General features: G+C 47.4%; 1 protein-coding gene across 4 annotated transcripts in view; it reads right to left on the bottom strand.

The window, feature by feature from the left end:
- Arhgap26 (Rho GTPase activating protein 26) overlaps positions 1 to 15,338 on the bottom strand; it is a 786,446-nt gene that overhangs the window by 6,299 nt on the left and 764,809 nt on the right. For 2 of the 4 annotated variants that reach the window (XM_063277362.1, XM_006254663.4), the window contains one exon: positions 6,673 to 6,764. In XM_063277362.1, the coding sequence (XP_063133432.1) occupies positions 6,673 to 6,764 (92 nt within the window). Of the gene's footprint in view, positions 1 to 6,672; positions 6,765 to 11,942; positions 12,219 to 15,338 lie in introns of all 4 variants that reach the window. The other 2 variants (XM_006254660.5, NM_001395140.1) reach the window with 2 other exon arrangements.

Raw genomic sequence — 15,338 nt, 5'->3', positions numbered from 1 at the left:
AGGCATGGGGATGGGATTGGAACCTCGGTGACGAGTGTGTCTGGGGGGTGGGGGTTCCTGCTCGTGAAACAGCTGTATGAGCACAGGTCATTTTGGGGTGGGGCAGGGTACTTGCTCTAAAGGGATTAGGAAAACTCCAATTATCTGAGATTGTGTGGACAGAATGGATTTCCCCCTGTTCCTTTCCTGGGCTAATTAAGCGATTTCCTGAGCTTGTTTTAGAAATGCACTTCCGCCCCAGCACTACTGTAGAATTCTAGTTTCACTTTGTAGGGAAAGAAGAACAGAAACCGATTATAGCCAACGGGGAGGGAACAAAATCACCGGCTCCAAGGCTTCTAGAAGAGCTAAAGTATGTAGAGGCATTTCCACACCTCCTTAGGGGAAGACATGGTCCGACACCTATTAGCTGGCCTTCAAAACCTTGCAGAACTTCCTCCTATCAGTCCTGAAGAATGAAACCTTAGTAGATGATAGATACCTCAGGCCTGCAGGGAGTACAGAGAAGTCTGTAGAACTTAGGGCTGACTCGGCTTCTCCAAGTAGGGTAGGGCTTTCTAGGCCACTTAAAATGAAGAAACACCGAGTGGACTTGCTGTTCGCCTGGCTCACAGCTGAGGCTGTCTAGACCCCTTTCAGTCTGTACCTCTGCAGGGTGGCAGGATCGGTTCTGTGGTTTCTGGTGTGGACTAATGCATTGTTAACTCCCAGTGCAGTCAGTAAGGCACTCCCTGCATAGATCACAGCCAAGAGGCTGGGGTGGTGATACCAGCAGGGAAAACCCTGGCTCTATACGTCTGAGAGCTGAGTTCAGTGTCTTAGAAACCATGTCAAAAGCCAGCGGGGGCAGGGTGCATCTGCTGTCCCAGCACTTGGAGGTAGAGACGGAGGACCCCAGCCAGCCAGTCTGGGCAAAGGCTTGGTACCTACACTCACCAAAGCTTTCAGTAAACCTTAGATGTTTGTTCAGAACCAAAAATAAACAAAATAAACCAATTCACTCAAAAAATGAGTTAGAAAGAAAAAGTCTGAACAACATAAAGACAACCGAGACAGCTCTGGAGCACGGCGTTAGGTGGATGTGTCTCCCTTCTCCCACAGCTGTTCAAATAGCACAGGTACTAAGGTGGTTAGCTATGAACCTGAGTGGAATTTTCAGACTATGGGAAGCCTCAGAAGAAACCAGGAAGGCCTAGAGATGTGCCACCCAGGCTTCAGGGAGTGAAGCAGTCTTTCTAAGGGTCTTTAAGCCAGGGTTTCTTAAGGCCTAGCGCTGGACACTGCACCAGCTCTATCTGTGCGCTCATGGAATCTGTGGGTTCCTTGGCCTGAGGCACCTGCACTTCCACTGTTTGCAGAAGTAAAAAGCTATGACTTCTGTGTGTCAAATGCCTTGTACTAAAGGTGTCAGAGAGGAATGAAATGTTGAGCTCTCATCAGCTGGTGGAGGATGTCCCACTGTAATCGGTTCCCTGACCTTATACAGGGCTCAAGTGAAGCCCCAGCTCTTCCATAAATAGTATTATGGACTGCTTCTACCTGCTCCTCCTGCCACCTGATTCTGGGAAATTCACAGCATACCCCACATAGTGTTCATCGGTCCTGTCCATACGCACTGAAGTGACAAAGCTTTGCTTTGCTATCTGACTTCTTGGCAACTCTTAGGCTCAACAACCTTCAGTAACTCCCCTACCCACTAAGGCACGGCCCAACTCTTTAAAGGCTGAGAAACATGGAAGCCACATGATCACAATTTCAGACAAATTAATTTGAATACAGTCATGTGTAAAACCAGATTCTGAACCCAGAGACAAACCATTCCTCTGCTCTATGCTGCTCCAGTTCAGCTGGAGAAGGTGGTGCTATGAAGTGGTTGGACACACACTAAACAGCAGAAACTTTGCTAACAGGCACTCCATCTGTATGTGTTTCAGAGTGAAAATAAAGCCAATTCTGCTAGTATCCTCATTTTCAGATGAAAAACTGAGGCTCCAAAAGGTTAAGCAGCCAGTCAAAAGATTACAGAGCTGGGGGGTACACAAGAGTCCCAGGACATCTGACCTGTACCTGCAGTCTGAATTGTGCTTACGCCTGCCTCGGTACTCTGGCTGGTGAAGCACTCAGTAAGTGGTGGGCAGGCTGACCCACACCGGTGTCCAATGTGCTACATACACACGGTGCGTTACTAGGAGCTGCCTGGGTGACAGTCTAGCCCAGTGAGCATATCATATGAGCCGAGACTGACTTGGGCCCAACTTCTCTCTCTGCTAAAGCCTTGAGTACAACACAGGTTCCTGTACAGGCATAACCTGGTACAGCACAGGTGCCCTGTTCACTGTGGACAATGAGTGAGTGTGTGACTAAGATCTCTAATGGCTGACTACCCCAGGGAAGACACCTCCACTGGGGAAGTTAAGGAACATGTGTGATTAGCAGGCATCTACTTATTACATAAATGTCTTACAAGCGGCTATCAGGGCCCAGACACTGTGCTGTGTTCTCATACATGTCCCCTTAGGGTAGTGACAGATTATCAATAAATGTAGTGAAAGGGAGGAGGGAGAGAAAGAGAGAGAGAGAAAGGAGAGGGAAGGGGAAAAATTGGGTAGAGGGAAGGAACTCAGAAAGTTACAACCCAAAGGTTCTCATGGTATCAGCCAGGAGTGCTTAGAGCAGATATAAGGCCCTAAGACACAGAAAGCGAGATATGCCCTCAGAACAGTGGTCTGTAAGCTCCGTATAAAGAGCCACAGTGTATGGCCAAGTATAGAAAACGTAAAAACAAAACCGTGGGTGGCTGTGCGCCAATAAAACCTTAATTACAGAAGCGGCAGTTGACTGGAAGTTTGTGGAGATGTGCTCTGAAGCTGTGCTGTGTGAAGGGAGATGTGTGCACACACATGTGCAAGTGTGTGTAGAAGCCACAGTTCAGTATTGGCGCCTTCCACGGTCTTCCTCCATCTTATTTCCTGAGACAGTGTCTCCCATCAAACCCGGAGCCCATGAATTCGGTTAGAGAAGATGCTAACAAGCAGCCGCCTGTCTCTGTCTCCCCAGCACTGATTACAGATCCTCTACCACATTTGCTCTGGCCCAGGGTGCTAGGCCCGAGGACCCACAGGACAACTGGGTTACACATACTGATCTGTCTCCCAGACTCTCATCTCAAAACTTGAAAAGAGTATCCCAGGAATCCAATTTTGGCTACCACCATGTGATTTTTCTGGGTACCGCTGATCATATTGCTTCCAGATGAATGATATTCCTGAGAACACAAATTACTTCTCTTTCCAGTTACCGTCTAAGGTGCTGCTGGAGCGGGCAGTTTCCTGGTAGATTGGCAAGAGCTGACACTGGAAATATTTCCCAGTATTACATATCTATCCCCTGCTACACAGAGGCCAGGAGCTGACTAAGCACCACTCCAGAGTCAAAGTTTGGGCCCTGAAATCCCAAGGCAGAGAGATTAATGTTATGAAACCTTGGACTTTCACCTCCACACCCTTTCCTTTCCTTCCTTATCCCACACAGAAAGCACACACATGACAGCGGCATACGTGTTCAAAACCTGTCAGTAGGAACCTTAAATGCGACAGCTGCAGAGAAAATCCAGGCTACTGACAAAGGCTTTACCTCAGCTCTCCAGAGTCAATATAGGAGCAACAGAAAATGGTCATTTTACCTACTGTCATTATTTCCTTCTAGGATGACTGATTTCTCCAACAGAGTGAAAAGAAATTTTTCCTCTACAATAGGACCCAGTGAAATATCACCAGGCAAAGCAGTCTAGAAAGTGGATTAGCATCTGTCCAGGGCCAGGGATATAGCTCAAAGGACAATCACGCAGTGCAAACCTGATGACCTGTGTTTGAACCCCAGCACCTCTATTAAAGCCAGTGGTGTGCCAGGTAAGGTGGGAGGCAGGGAGAACTGGCTGGAGGCCAGACTGGAGTCTGGAGCACACAGCAGAAACAAGAGAGATGCTGTGTCACAAAAAGGTGGAAGGAACTGACTCCAGACATGTTGTTCTATGACCTCCACGTGTGTATCATGGCATGAGCATGTCCACAGTCACATGCATGCACACAATGGCAGCATAAGAGAACTGTGCAGGGTTCCTGGAGATCGCAGGAGCCTGTGGGAAGGGAACCACTCTTACTATGTGTGTCTTTACAGGGTTTGTGGTGGTTCCCTGGTGGCGTCAGGAGTGGCAGCAGGAGGTGGCAGTGGTTCTCCAGAACCGCTGAGCAGAGCACCCCACTGGGAAGTAAAAATCATGGTGGTGCTTGCCTGACTTCTTGTTGTTCTGAAAGGAAACTTAAAAATGAAAGGAGGGGAATGCAAAGGGGTACAAGCTCCTTGTAAAAATAGCCTGGCATTTCCTCAAACAGTAAATATGGAGTTACCATGCGATCCAGCAATCCCAGGAGAACTCGTTTTTAAAACACTCAAACATGAATGTCAACAGAATATCATTTTTAACAGCGGAAAAAAGAAAGAGCCATCCAGATACCCCAGCAGCTACCTGTGGATGTTCAGGTAAAAGGTGGTGCAGCCACACAATGAGATACTACTTGGCCATAAAAAGAAATAAAGTGCAGATACATGTTACAACATGGATTAATGGGAAAAAACATCATGTAAAAAAAAAGAAAATTCTGTTTCAAAGACCACAAATTATATAATTGTATTTGTATGAAATGCCCAAAGCCTAAAACAGGCCAATATTTGGAGACAGAATATAGGTTAGGTAGTTCCCTTGGGCTGTATAGAGAAAGTTTAGGGGGAAACTAGCATGATTGCACATGTGTGTGTATGTGTGGGGTGTGTGTGTGTATGTATGTGTGTATACGTGTGTACACGTGTGAGTGTGCGTGTGTGTTATCCTGGAATTAAAGAATGGCGAGAGTCGAATAACTCTGAATATACCGCTCACCCGTGACAGGGGTACAGCTGCTCCAGCAGTGATGCCCACTCTGATTTGTCTGCTGGGGAACCTGCACCATGTACTGGTGGTGCACAGCTGCTCTGTGCAGGGCACACTGACCATGACATGGTTCGGCACAGTCTTCAGCTGACCTGTTAGACATGTCAGTCTGCTAGACTTGCAAGCATCAGCTGCTGGCAGGAGAGGTGGCTGCACCAGCCATTTCATATGCTCTGATTATTAAAGCTCCAAGAAGAAAGTCAACAGAGCCAATACTTTAGGACAGTATTCTGGACTTGGGGAAGCATCGAGGTGGACCTTAGGCTAATCAGGACACATACAGTTGTCCCAATTGCTGGTGGCCCAGGAGGCCCAGGCTGGGGATCTATCTGCGCCATGTACTGTGTTTCCCACTCTGTCTACTCATGCCTGACTAATAGGTGGGCAGAATACAGGGTGTGGGATACACCTGGTGCCAGGAACTCTAGATTGGATGGCCCACTCCAACAATATAAACAGTACCTATGGCTAGCTGATAGACAGTCAAGCTGAGACCGTGTTAGTCAAAGGGTAAAGCTGTCCTTGCTTACAGATCATAGTGCCACAGTCTTTTTCTAAAACAGACATAAGATCCTGACAATAAATGAGGAAACATGCTGAATGTCTCCTATGCGTTAAGTGACATTTTATACACACTGTATATTAGCTTGATGTCCTTCCATCATGCCCTGTAAGGTATTAGCTTCTGGGATAGAGAAGAGAAATAGGTCACTGTGAAGTGATGCCATTGCTTTAGGTCACATCAGAGCAAATGGTCAGGCTGGGACAGGTACTGTGGCCTGGCTCTAGGGTTCAGGCTCTCCTGTGCTGTGTTGGCACCTCGACCGCCTCCACCTCTGCTGGTTTTCAGTCATATAGGAGAGGCAGGTCTCAGGCCAGGCAGGGCTGCCCAGCCAGATTGGCATGCCCTTTGTCTTCACCCCACATGAAGGCAAGGAGTAGCCAGAGCAAATGTCCGGGTTCTGGAAGCAGGCAAAGCTGCTTTCTTGGCTTCCTTTGAAGCCAATAGAACTTACTGCTTGTAACCCTGAAGAGCTTCACCCATGGAAAACAGCTGTCACACAAACTTGCTGTTTGCGCAGGAATGCAGATTTTCCTCTTAGGTAAAAATTGTGCCAAGCTATGGCTTCACTTCTTACTACAAAGACAGAAAGCACACAGAATAATGGTGTACCAAGCAGGTCCTGACTCCAGGTTTATGGAGTGTCACAATACGTACTTACACCAGGATGCCAGGACAGGCCACTGCTACAGTGCAGGTGACGTCACGTTGAGGCGTCTGCTTTGTGCTCTCAAGGTTAAGGGAGGATGAACAGGAGGGGGATCACTGCCCACATTGCTGTCTGGGGAGTGGGCCTTGCCTGCCAAAGACAATGGGGGCCCAGATCCCAAAGGGAAAACAGGACAGCACAGTGCACTTAACCTCCTCTGGTGCCTCTGCCCAACTGCCACCATCCTATGCTCCAGTCTCTGGACTTTGACTCTGTCTAGCCCACAAATGCTAATCACCAAGGCCAGGTACAGTGTCACTCAGAGTTGGAAACAACTCAATGACTAGATTCTATATGGGTCTACCCAAGGGAATACTCCAGAAGTCTGATTTTGAGAAGAGATTCCCATGCCCCCAGGTAGGAACTTCATCCATCTGCTTCCCCTCCATTTTTGTGAGGGGGCAGGAAACTCACCATTATCGAAGACGGTGCCTGCCGTGAAGGAGAGTTCCGAGTCGTGCTCAGCTTTGCAGGCGTACAAAGCCTTTGCCTTCCGGAACGGTGTGCTGTGAGTGGGAAGGCAAGTTTATTCAACATTGTTTGCAACCCCAGAAAGCCACAGATAGTTCATGTTTCTTCTTTCCTTTCCCCGTAAGCCACCTAGTCCTCTCTCCTGGGAAGATCCCGGACAAGGCAGCCAGATGGCAAAACAGGAGGCGGGCAAGTCAGAAAGGCCACAGGAGAAAATTGAGGAGGAATCAGGAAAAGGCCATACGCTTTAAGAAGCCACAATTCTCCAAGGTCACCTTGTTCCCCAGAGAAACTTTACCTGGGAATTGTAACAGCCGGGCCTGGGAGGACAGAGTGCTTTCAAGTAGGAAGAGACCAAGGGCTCTGCAGAATTGACCAACAGTTGCTCTTGGAGGCTGACAGTGCCCTGTGAATCCAGGAGAAACTCTAGCAGAGCCACGTTTCAGCCAGGGGCAGGGGTGGCCATGAGTTCCCACAAATGTTCTCCATGGCTAAATGGGACAACATTCTAGAGCTGGAACTCTTCAGCCACAAGGGTAGCAAGGACAGAGGAGGTGTATGAGGTGGCGTGTGAGCTCACATGTGCACCAGTGTGGTAGTTTACAGAGGACAGGGAAGAAGGAAGGGACGGACGGAGGCTGAGCTTGTGCTCTGTCTTAGGACCTCTTTGTCAATGGGTATTTGGCAGTGCTCTCTCCATGCTCCCACAATGGCCTTAAGGATATTTACTTGTCCTATGGACTTGCAGATGGGACCATAAGTAATAGAACTGAAACTGAGCTATCTGTACATCACTTTCCATGCAGCCAGAGTTGAGGCTGGCACATTTCTGTGGGGAAAGGGCCAATCTTTGAGCTCTGGAAGGCATGTGGTCTCTGTCGTAACTACTGCATGCCACGCTGCTGCACACAGCGGCCAGGGACAACATGGAAACAAACCAGTGAGGATTTGTTCCAGTAAAAAGTTATCTACCAGAAAACAGGGGCAAAGTTTGGCCACCACAGGCCGTCATGTGATGTCACTTGTGAGAGCAGGGTAAATTTACTCTCTTCTGTCAAGTTTGACTTTGGCACCTGACTATTCTCAGTAGTCTGTAGACTTTTCATGGGTCAGAATGACATCTAACTGTCAGAAGGCTAGTCTTTATTTGCCACAAGTGACTTTCTCCAAGTCATCTGGAATTCAGAAGCACAATTTTTAAAAAAGCCAGGCACACATGCTTAAGAAACAAGTCAAAAGATGTATGTCATTTAATTTCTCTTCACTTGACAATCTGAGAGGCTGGTGGAGCTGGTGACACACCAGTTCCCAGTGTGCACTGGTTTCTAATGGCTGAGGAGGGGCGTGGTCTCGGATGAGGCAGAGCATCCTGGATCTTCTGAAACACTATTGCTTAGGGATGCCAAGTTCAGGCTCTCTTTGGCAAGGGTGAAGCATGGGTGATGGAAATCTAGAATGGGGCCATTCCTTCTAGTCCTGGGTCCATGAAAATTGAAAGATAGACAATTGAGAGAGTCTGTTATACAGTAGGGTGAGCAAATTGGTGGTTATCTAGAATGTGTGCCAGGAAAAGATCAGTTTACTGCTGTTCTCTCTGGTTTTCTTGTAGCCAAGGGATGGTGGTGGGAAAAGCAGAACTGGGAAGAGGGAGGATAATGTAGGGACACCAGGGATGAGGAGAGAAGCCTTTAGCTTTCATCAATTCCAGCTGGAAAACAGCTCTTCTCATCTCATCTCATTAAACAATAAGCCTGCAATGTTGGCTAGCAAGGGCCTAGCACTCAGTGTGTAGCCTTTGGGGTCGGACAGAAGTATACTCCTCTCCCTGCCTCCTGCCCTGACTACAGGGTGGAAACAGCCAGAAGGCTGTGAAAGGCACTAAAACAGCCAAGCATGTGGAGACTTGCTTGCATGGTATGCAGGGTAAAAGGGGAATACAGGCCATGGGAGCCAATGGAGGCCATGCTGAGACGGGCTGCCTTCTGAGGTCAGGGTGCCACAGGTGGGCACAGTTTGAAGAGACTAGGGAAGGCAAGGTTTCTCTGGGTAGGGCTCTCCTAGAGGTTACTTAGTAAACTCGTTAAATAAAGGAAACAGAACAGAATAGAAGCCACCCAGGAAACTGGTAAGTGGAAAGTGCAGAGGCCATGGTCTCTATCGTCCACAATTATTATTTGAAGGGATTACCATTCCACCAATATTAAAAATTTACAATTTAGTAATGAAATACTAAGAAAACAGTATATTAAAAGTAAGGATGAAGGTGAGGAGAGTCTGTTTTTCTGTAACAGCTAACGATCTATGAGAAGATCCTCTCCCGACTACCTAACAATGTACAGAAAACAGAGGGACTCAGAGAGGGAAGCATAAGGGGTCTGTTTATGCATGCATGCATGTGTGCACACACATGTACACACACACACACACACACACACACACACACACACACACACACACACACACGCTCTGTAGTGCTGGGGAATCAAGCCTTGGGCAATGTGGATATCCTAGGCAAGCACTAATCTGCATGTCTAGCCTTAGAGGACATGCTTTTAAAGGGAGTTGTCTCCATTCCCAGAAGTATGCTCACCAGAGAAAGGATACCTAGTCAGATCTGAATTTCATGCAAGTAATATTTTAAGTGTATTTCCATAAGATATCCATATACTAAAAAGTGCATTTTTTATGTATGCCCAATCAGAATTGAACTGAGTAGGTTATATGTTTATTTGCTTTGCATATCTGGCAACTCTTATTGGGGAAGCTATGCCTTGTTAAAAGTCTGTCATGGCTGTCAGTCTAGTACCCGACAGCTCCCTCTCAAAGTCTCTAAGTCCTACCCCAAAGGAAGATCATGGGGCTAAAGGTTTGGGTTTGGACACTCTGGCTCTGAATGAAGGCAGTGTTGTGGGTTGTTTGGACGTAGCTCCCATCGCAGCATTCTTCAGCTCTGGGCTGGGCCTTCAAGGGCATGAACAACTCTGGAACCTTCTGCTGGTGCTGGTTCACTTTTAATTTTTGCCTCTGAGCATGGAACGAGGCCAGGAAAACACTCAGAGGAATTTCCCTCAAATGCCCTTGCAAGCTTGCAGAATGACAACCCACTCTATGGTGCATGCTACTGGAGGAGGGGCCAACTTGCAGTGGCTTGATCATTAAGGCAGTTCCCGGGGCCCAAGTACAAATTAGGGGTCTGATGTGGGGGCTTCTTGGGAAGGGGAAGAACAGGGAGAAAAAGTGAGGGGAATGTTAAAGGGGACCTCCTCCAGGGCCCCAGTTCTTCTGTGCTGAAAAGGTACCTCTACTTCTGAGCTTGAAACAAGAAGCTCAAAGTAGCTTGAATGGAGAGGAAGCCATTCCCATGGGTTTCCAGGACCCCTAATTAGGCCTCATCCAGAGTCTGTTGTTAAAAGCCTTGTCAAAGGAGGGTAATTTGAAATTTTATGTTCTTTCAGTCAATTTGGGGAAAGGCAACACTAGACCTGAACAATGGGTGTACGCCCCCACCTCTTGGCTAGACACTGTAACAGCAATTAGGGTCTGTAACCAGTCTCTGGTCTCCCATTGGGCTATCTTTCTAGCAGGGTCCTGATCTCTGCTTATCTTAGCATAAGCGGCAATTTGGTGACACCCAATTTCAAACCCTACTGTGGCTTGCCTATTTCAAAATGACAGATTCCTGAAGGATTGTGGGACAGCATCATGATGGTGGTCTTCTAACAGAGGCCAGAGGAGGCAGTACTGAGCAGTCATTTACTTGCTTCTAGGCCAGCCCCATTCCTCTAATGCCCAAGGCTACTTAATAAGTGAGTGCACCATTGTAGTTGTTCTGCTCTAGGTCCTCATGGGTCAGCGAGTGACCTAACTGTAATAATCCACATGGTTTCTGGTGGCTAGGAAGTAAGCGTCTCCATGCTCAGTAGTGGGCAAATGCCTGAAGTGTTAGGAAAACAGTACCTAATCTTTACTTTCTTTATGAGGTGAACGTAGTGCAGAGCAGTCAGTCTCTCCCATCGTCCAAGACTAACCTATGTAGAAAGTCATGTCTCACCCAACAGAGCTGGGGGCTAGGATGGCCCAGAACCTTAACTGGGGCTGCACAGGACTTTAGAGTAGAAATGCTGGGCAGATGGCCAGGACACCTCACTCTGCCATGGCTCTCAGTTAATGAAATGACAGTTAAAGACCATTTGCTTGTCTTCTAGTTCTCACATGAGGACAGAACAGCACAATAGATGTGGAGATGCTCATAGGACAATAAGTCATGTGCTTGGAGACACAGACAGCACAGCTTTTCTAAACAGTGAGTGTCAGCTTTATAGATTAGGTGAGCCTGTTGGGGGCATTCACTCCTATGGAGAAAAGGTGGGATGTGGAATTCTGACCAAGGGTGCTCACGATGCTTCTACCTGGACTCTTGCACTTGGCCTGTTGAAGTCAGAGGCCTTGTTTGCAAGATGCCCAGCAGAGAAGTCTGCAGGGTCCTTGTTCCCCACTTTTCCTGAATTTGAAGAGCTTCTTTTCTACAAAGAACTCAAGACAAACCTGTGCCACTTCACTGTAGAGCTCTGTGAGGCGGGGCTGCAGCAAGGCCCTCTGGGAGAAGAACTAGGTCAAGCTACTCCTACACAAGGTGGTGCCTATTCCCATGAGCGCTCAGGGTTCATGGCCTATAGGCACAGGAGTGCACTGGGAGGCCAGAAGACTCCTGGAGTACATGGGGGTTAGGGAGGTAGAAGCCCCGAGTAATTCGAAGAGTAAACATTTCCCATCTTCGACTTGTATTCTGGGTTATACTTGTCTCTGTGGATCTGGTCTCAGTGGCTAGCTGTCAGTGCTCAGGGTTATTGGCCCAACCCACAAGCAAATTGTGCCAGATACTACATGATAAAGATGTGACAAGGAAAGGCCACTTGATATCTCAACATTGCTCCCTAGAATATTATCTTCCACCAAAACAGGGAGAGCCCGAATGATTCGGAAAACCATTCAAAATAAGTGCTAGTTTTGGAGATCCCTGTTCCTGGCAGCAAGGGTTAATTCAGAAAAGTGGGTAAAGGTTGGTGTTTTTTAAATGCCATGCAAGGCCATGCGTATTGTGCCTCTTGGCTTCGTTTCTTGGGATGGGATCGCAGGAGAGCAGAGGAGACCCCCAATGTCCCTGACCAGTGCTGCATACACAGGGACAGGTCAGTCATCATCCGTGGTTTTACCTGGAGTCTTCATGGACCACTTCTTCTGGCCTGTCAAAAAGCAAGTGCAGGTTTGGATGGCAGGGAACAAAGTTGACGAGGAGGCTGAACACTGCATGAAGAGAGGACCAAGCCAATGAGAGAACAACGGCAGCAACAGAAAACCAAACAAACCCTGCCACAGACCTGATGGGGGATGAGTCGCTGGACGTGGATGAGGTGGGCATAGGGCTGGATGGCGCCGAGAACATGGGCCATGATGGCGAGAGGGGTGAAGTTGGGCTTGGATTCGGGGGGCTGCAAGACATAACAACCAGAAAACTCATCAGCACATAGGGAAGCCACGATGGGAGCATGGGCGGTTCATGGGAAGGCCAAATGACAGGGCGCTACAGCGGAACACAGGAGCATCGAAGTCCAGAGGCATGCCGTCAAGTCTCCGTGCTCCAGGTCAGTCCTCTGCATTTTCCAAGGGATTCATTTTCCCTGAGGTTGTGATGCACAGACAAGCCTCTCCAGCCTGTCTCACTTTCCAGGTGACCTGAGGGTCCCCACTATCTACTTACCCCTGGCCACTGGTGGACATGCGTTGGACCTACCTACATGAATCGGTTTCCACGTGTTTTGCTGCCTGCTTTGGAGTACACTGACCTCACTCTCAGCCAGCCTTTAGCTTTCACTGTTGTGCACTTTTAAAGTTATGCCTCAGCAGGAAGGAATATTTTTCTGGGCCACAAAGGCCATTGAGACAGAAGACAATTTGCTGTCTACATTTTAACTGCACGGGCTGTGCGCCATTGCAGACCACGCCAGGGGACGGCGGGACGGGTGCGCCCCTCAGAGACAGCACCTACGGTTGTGAGCAGCTCCCTGGAGGGGCACAGCCCAGGTCTGTGCTTTCTCTCGTGCTCAAAGGATAACCCCAACCAAAGGGTGACTTTAAAAACAAAACCTCAAATTGTCCATTTTATAATGTGACCGAAGGGGTGGAGAGGAAGGGTTGAAGTTATTCACCATAATCTATCTGGCTTATAGATTTTAGTTAGCCATGTTGGCCATCTGACTTATTTCTGCAAATTATACAAACACCTTAGCATCTAGGTAAAAATCACAGCATGTCTCAGAAAGTGCAAACACTGATGGCTGAGAAGATGGGAAGTCATCTAACTACCCACAGTTCCCAAACCTTAAGCTGCTGGACTGTTTAAATCTCTTTATAGAGGTGTGAGGACAGGAGAATGCGTGTGTGTGTGTGTGTATGTGTGTGTGTGTGTGCGCGTGCGCGTGTGTGTGTGGTGTGTGTGTGCATGTATAAAATGCTGTGGCATGAAGACACGTGTCTGCATTCAGAGAAAACTGTGTGAAGTTCATAACCTTCAATGAATCCGATTAAACATTTTATTAAGCGTCAGCATGAGTACTGTACGATGACTCCTGTGAGCACGGACGTACTGTTCCTTCACTGTATCTGGACTGTCTATGCCATCCCTGCAGGTATTGGAGAGATAACTAGTAACTACACTAGTGGCACTCTCTAAGCTACTCAACCAGCTCACCGACAGGCACTGCTGGAATTCCCAGTGCACAGATGTGAAGCCCTGGTCTACGGGCGTGAGGCTTGCCAGCCTCTATGTGACAGGGCAAAGATTCACCAATGCTGTGGCCCAAAGCCGGGCTCTCATTGCCAGTGTTCTGTCTCTGAGAGCACTGCTCTGCTAGCCCCCCTCCCCCAAAAGCTGCTTAAGAGAGCATTAGTGATTCTCTTAATCGCTGATTTATGAGTTCCCTTCAGATGTCTATGACATTTGCAAGGGAGAATGGGAATACAGTAGCTGATTTGGTAAGACACAACACAGTAAATTCCAATAGACTCCATGGTCCTGTGTGCAGGTTTCTGTCTGCTAGACTCACCTAGCAGATGGGATTCATACAAGGGAAGAAATAAAATTCAAGAGTAGATCCTTTTAACATTTCTTCAATCCATCAAGGGCTCACTGAGAAGCACCCATAATGAACAAAGCAGTAGGAAGTCCTGGAGCTTAGAGCGTATTTGATAAGATGCAACAGGTGACAAGGAAAACAGCAATAGGGACAGTAAGAATCGATCGCTGGTGGAGGCAGGTGACTCTTGCTGTGAGCATCTTACTCCTGGGGACTCTCGCTTCCCTAACAGCTGTCCCTCACCAGTGCTGTGCAGCCTTCCTCAGGACGGTGCCTACAACCAAGGCCAGACTTTCTCAGGCCTCTGTCTGTCCCACTTCATAATGTGCCAGTCAGGAAGGCCTGAAAAGGACTCCTGGATCATGGCCAAAACCAGAAAACTAAGTGGTACCAGGGGAGGGTCAAAGGAACAACTTGGGCTCAGAGGCCTGGTCTAATCTGTTCCTGTGGTAATACCACAGAACAATTCAAAAGGATTTACAAAATAGTTTAAAATTCCTTCTTTATTGAGGAAATGCCCGTAGCCTCCTAGCTCATCTGCACGGGAAGCATAGTCTGCGAATACAATATGGCTTCGGAGTGTTGTTCTGTACCCTCAGACAGCTCAGCAGTTCCTGGCCAGGAAAACATGGCTGAAATTATCTGTGGTGGGGGTTGGGGGTAGAATGCAGGGCAATTGTAACTTCTGTAAGAAAGAAGTGTCTTTTCACGTCTCTTGTCAACTGCCACAATATTAACCGCTCTCTTTAATGTCTAAAAGCATTTTATTAGCTTGTTTTAGTCATAGCAATAACATTTATTTGCTATGAAGTGACCAGAATTTAAAATCTATTACCACTGTGCTGGCGTTCATATAGTAATCATGCGCACACACACACTGTACAGTTCTTTTTATGATCTTTTCAACTACTAAAGCAATTATGCTTTTCAGTTTATACTTCAGAGGCAAGTCATAGATGTCCCTGTCAATAGCACCAGCACGCATTTTGATATGCTGAAGAGTGCTTACAACAACAGAAGGGTTGTACACATAGAAGTGATCCTCCAAGAGACACTGAGACATTCTCCTTTAGTTTTGATGGAATTCATACAGCATATAAGGAGGGACTTAAAATGAGCAGAGATGGTGATGGTGGTGATGATGATGATGGTGGTGGTGATGATAATGGCAATGATGGTAGCCCATATGTGTATAACCATCAGTTTCCTCTTTACTACAGCAACAACTGGCTATAGGTTATTTATTAAAATGACAAGAATTAACAACAAACAAACAAATAAAAACAAGTCTCTCACACTGTTACAATCCCAAACAAATCAGGCTGACAGAAAATGGTCAATTTCACCTTCGGCCCTAAAACCTCCAATAAGAAATTCTGGATTCTTTTCCCACTAATAAAGCCAAACATAACAAACAATAGAGGTTAGAATGGGAGGAAATAACTTTCTAACTAGAGTTTTAGCAGATGACCCCTA

This window comes from Rattus norvegicus, chromosome 18 (assembly GCF_036323735.1).
Source record: "Rattus norvegicus strain BN/NHsdMcwi chromosome 18, GRCr8, whole genome shotgun sequence".
Taxonomy (NCBI): Eukaryota; Metazoa; Chordata; class Mammalia; order Rodentia; family Muridae; genus Rattus; species Rattus norvegicus.
Note: the sequence above shows the minus strand (reverse complement) of the source record. Positions and strands in the feature narration are given on the sequence as shown.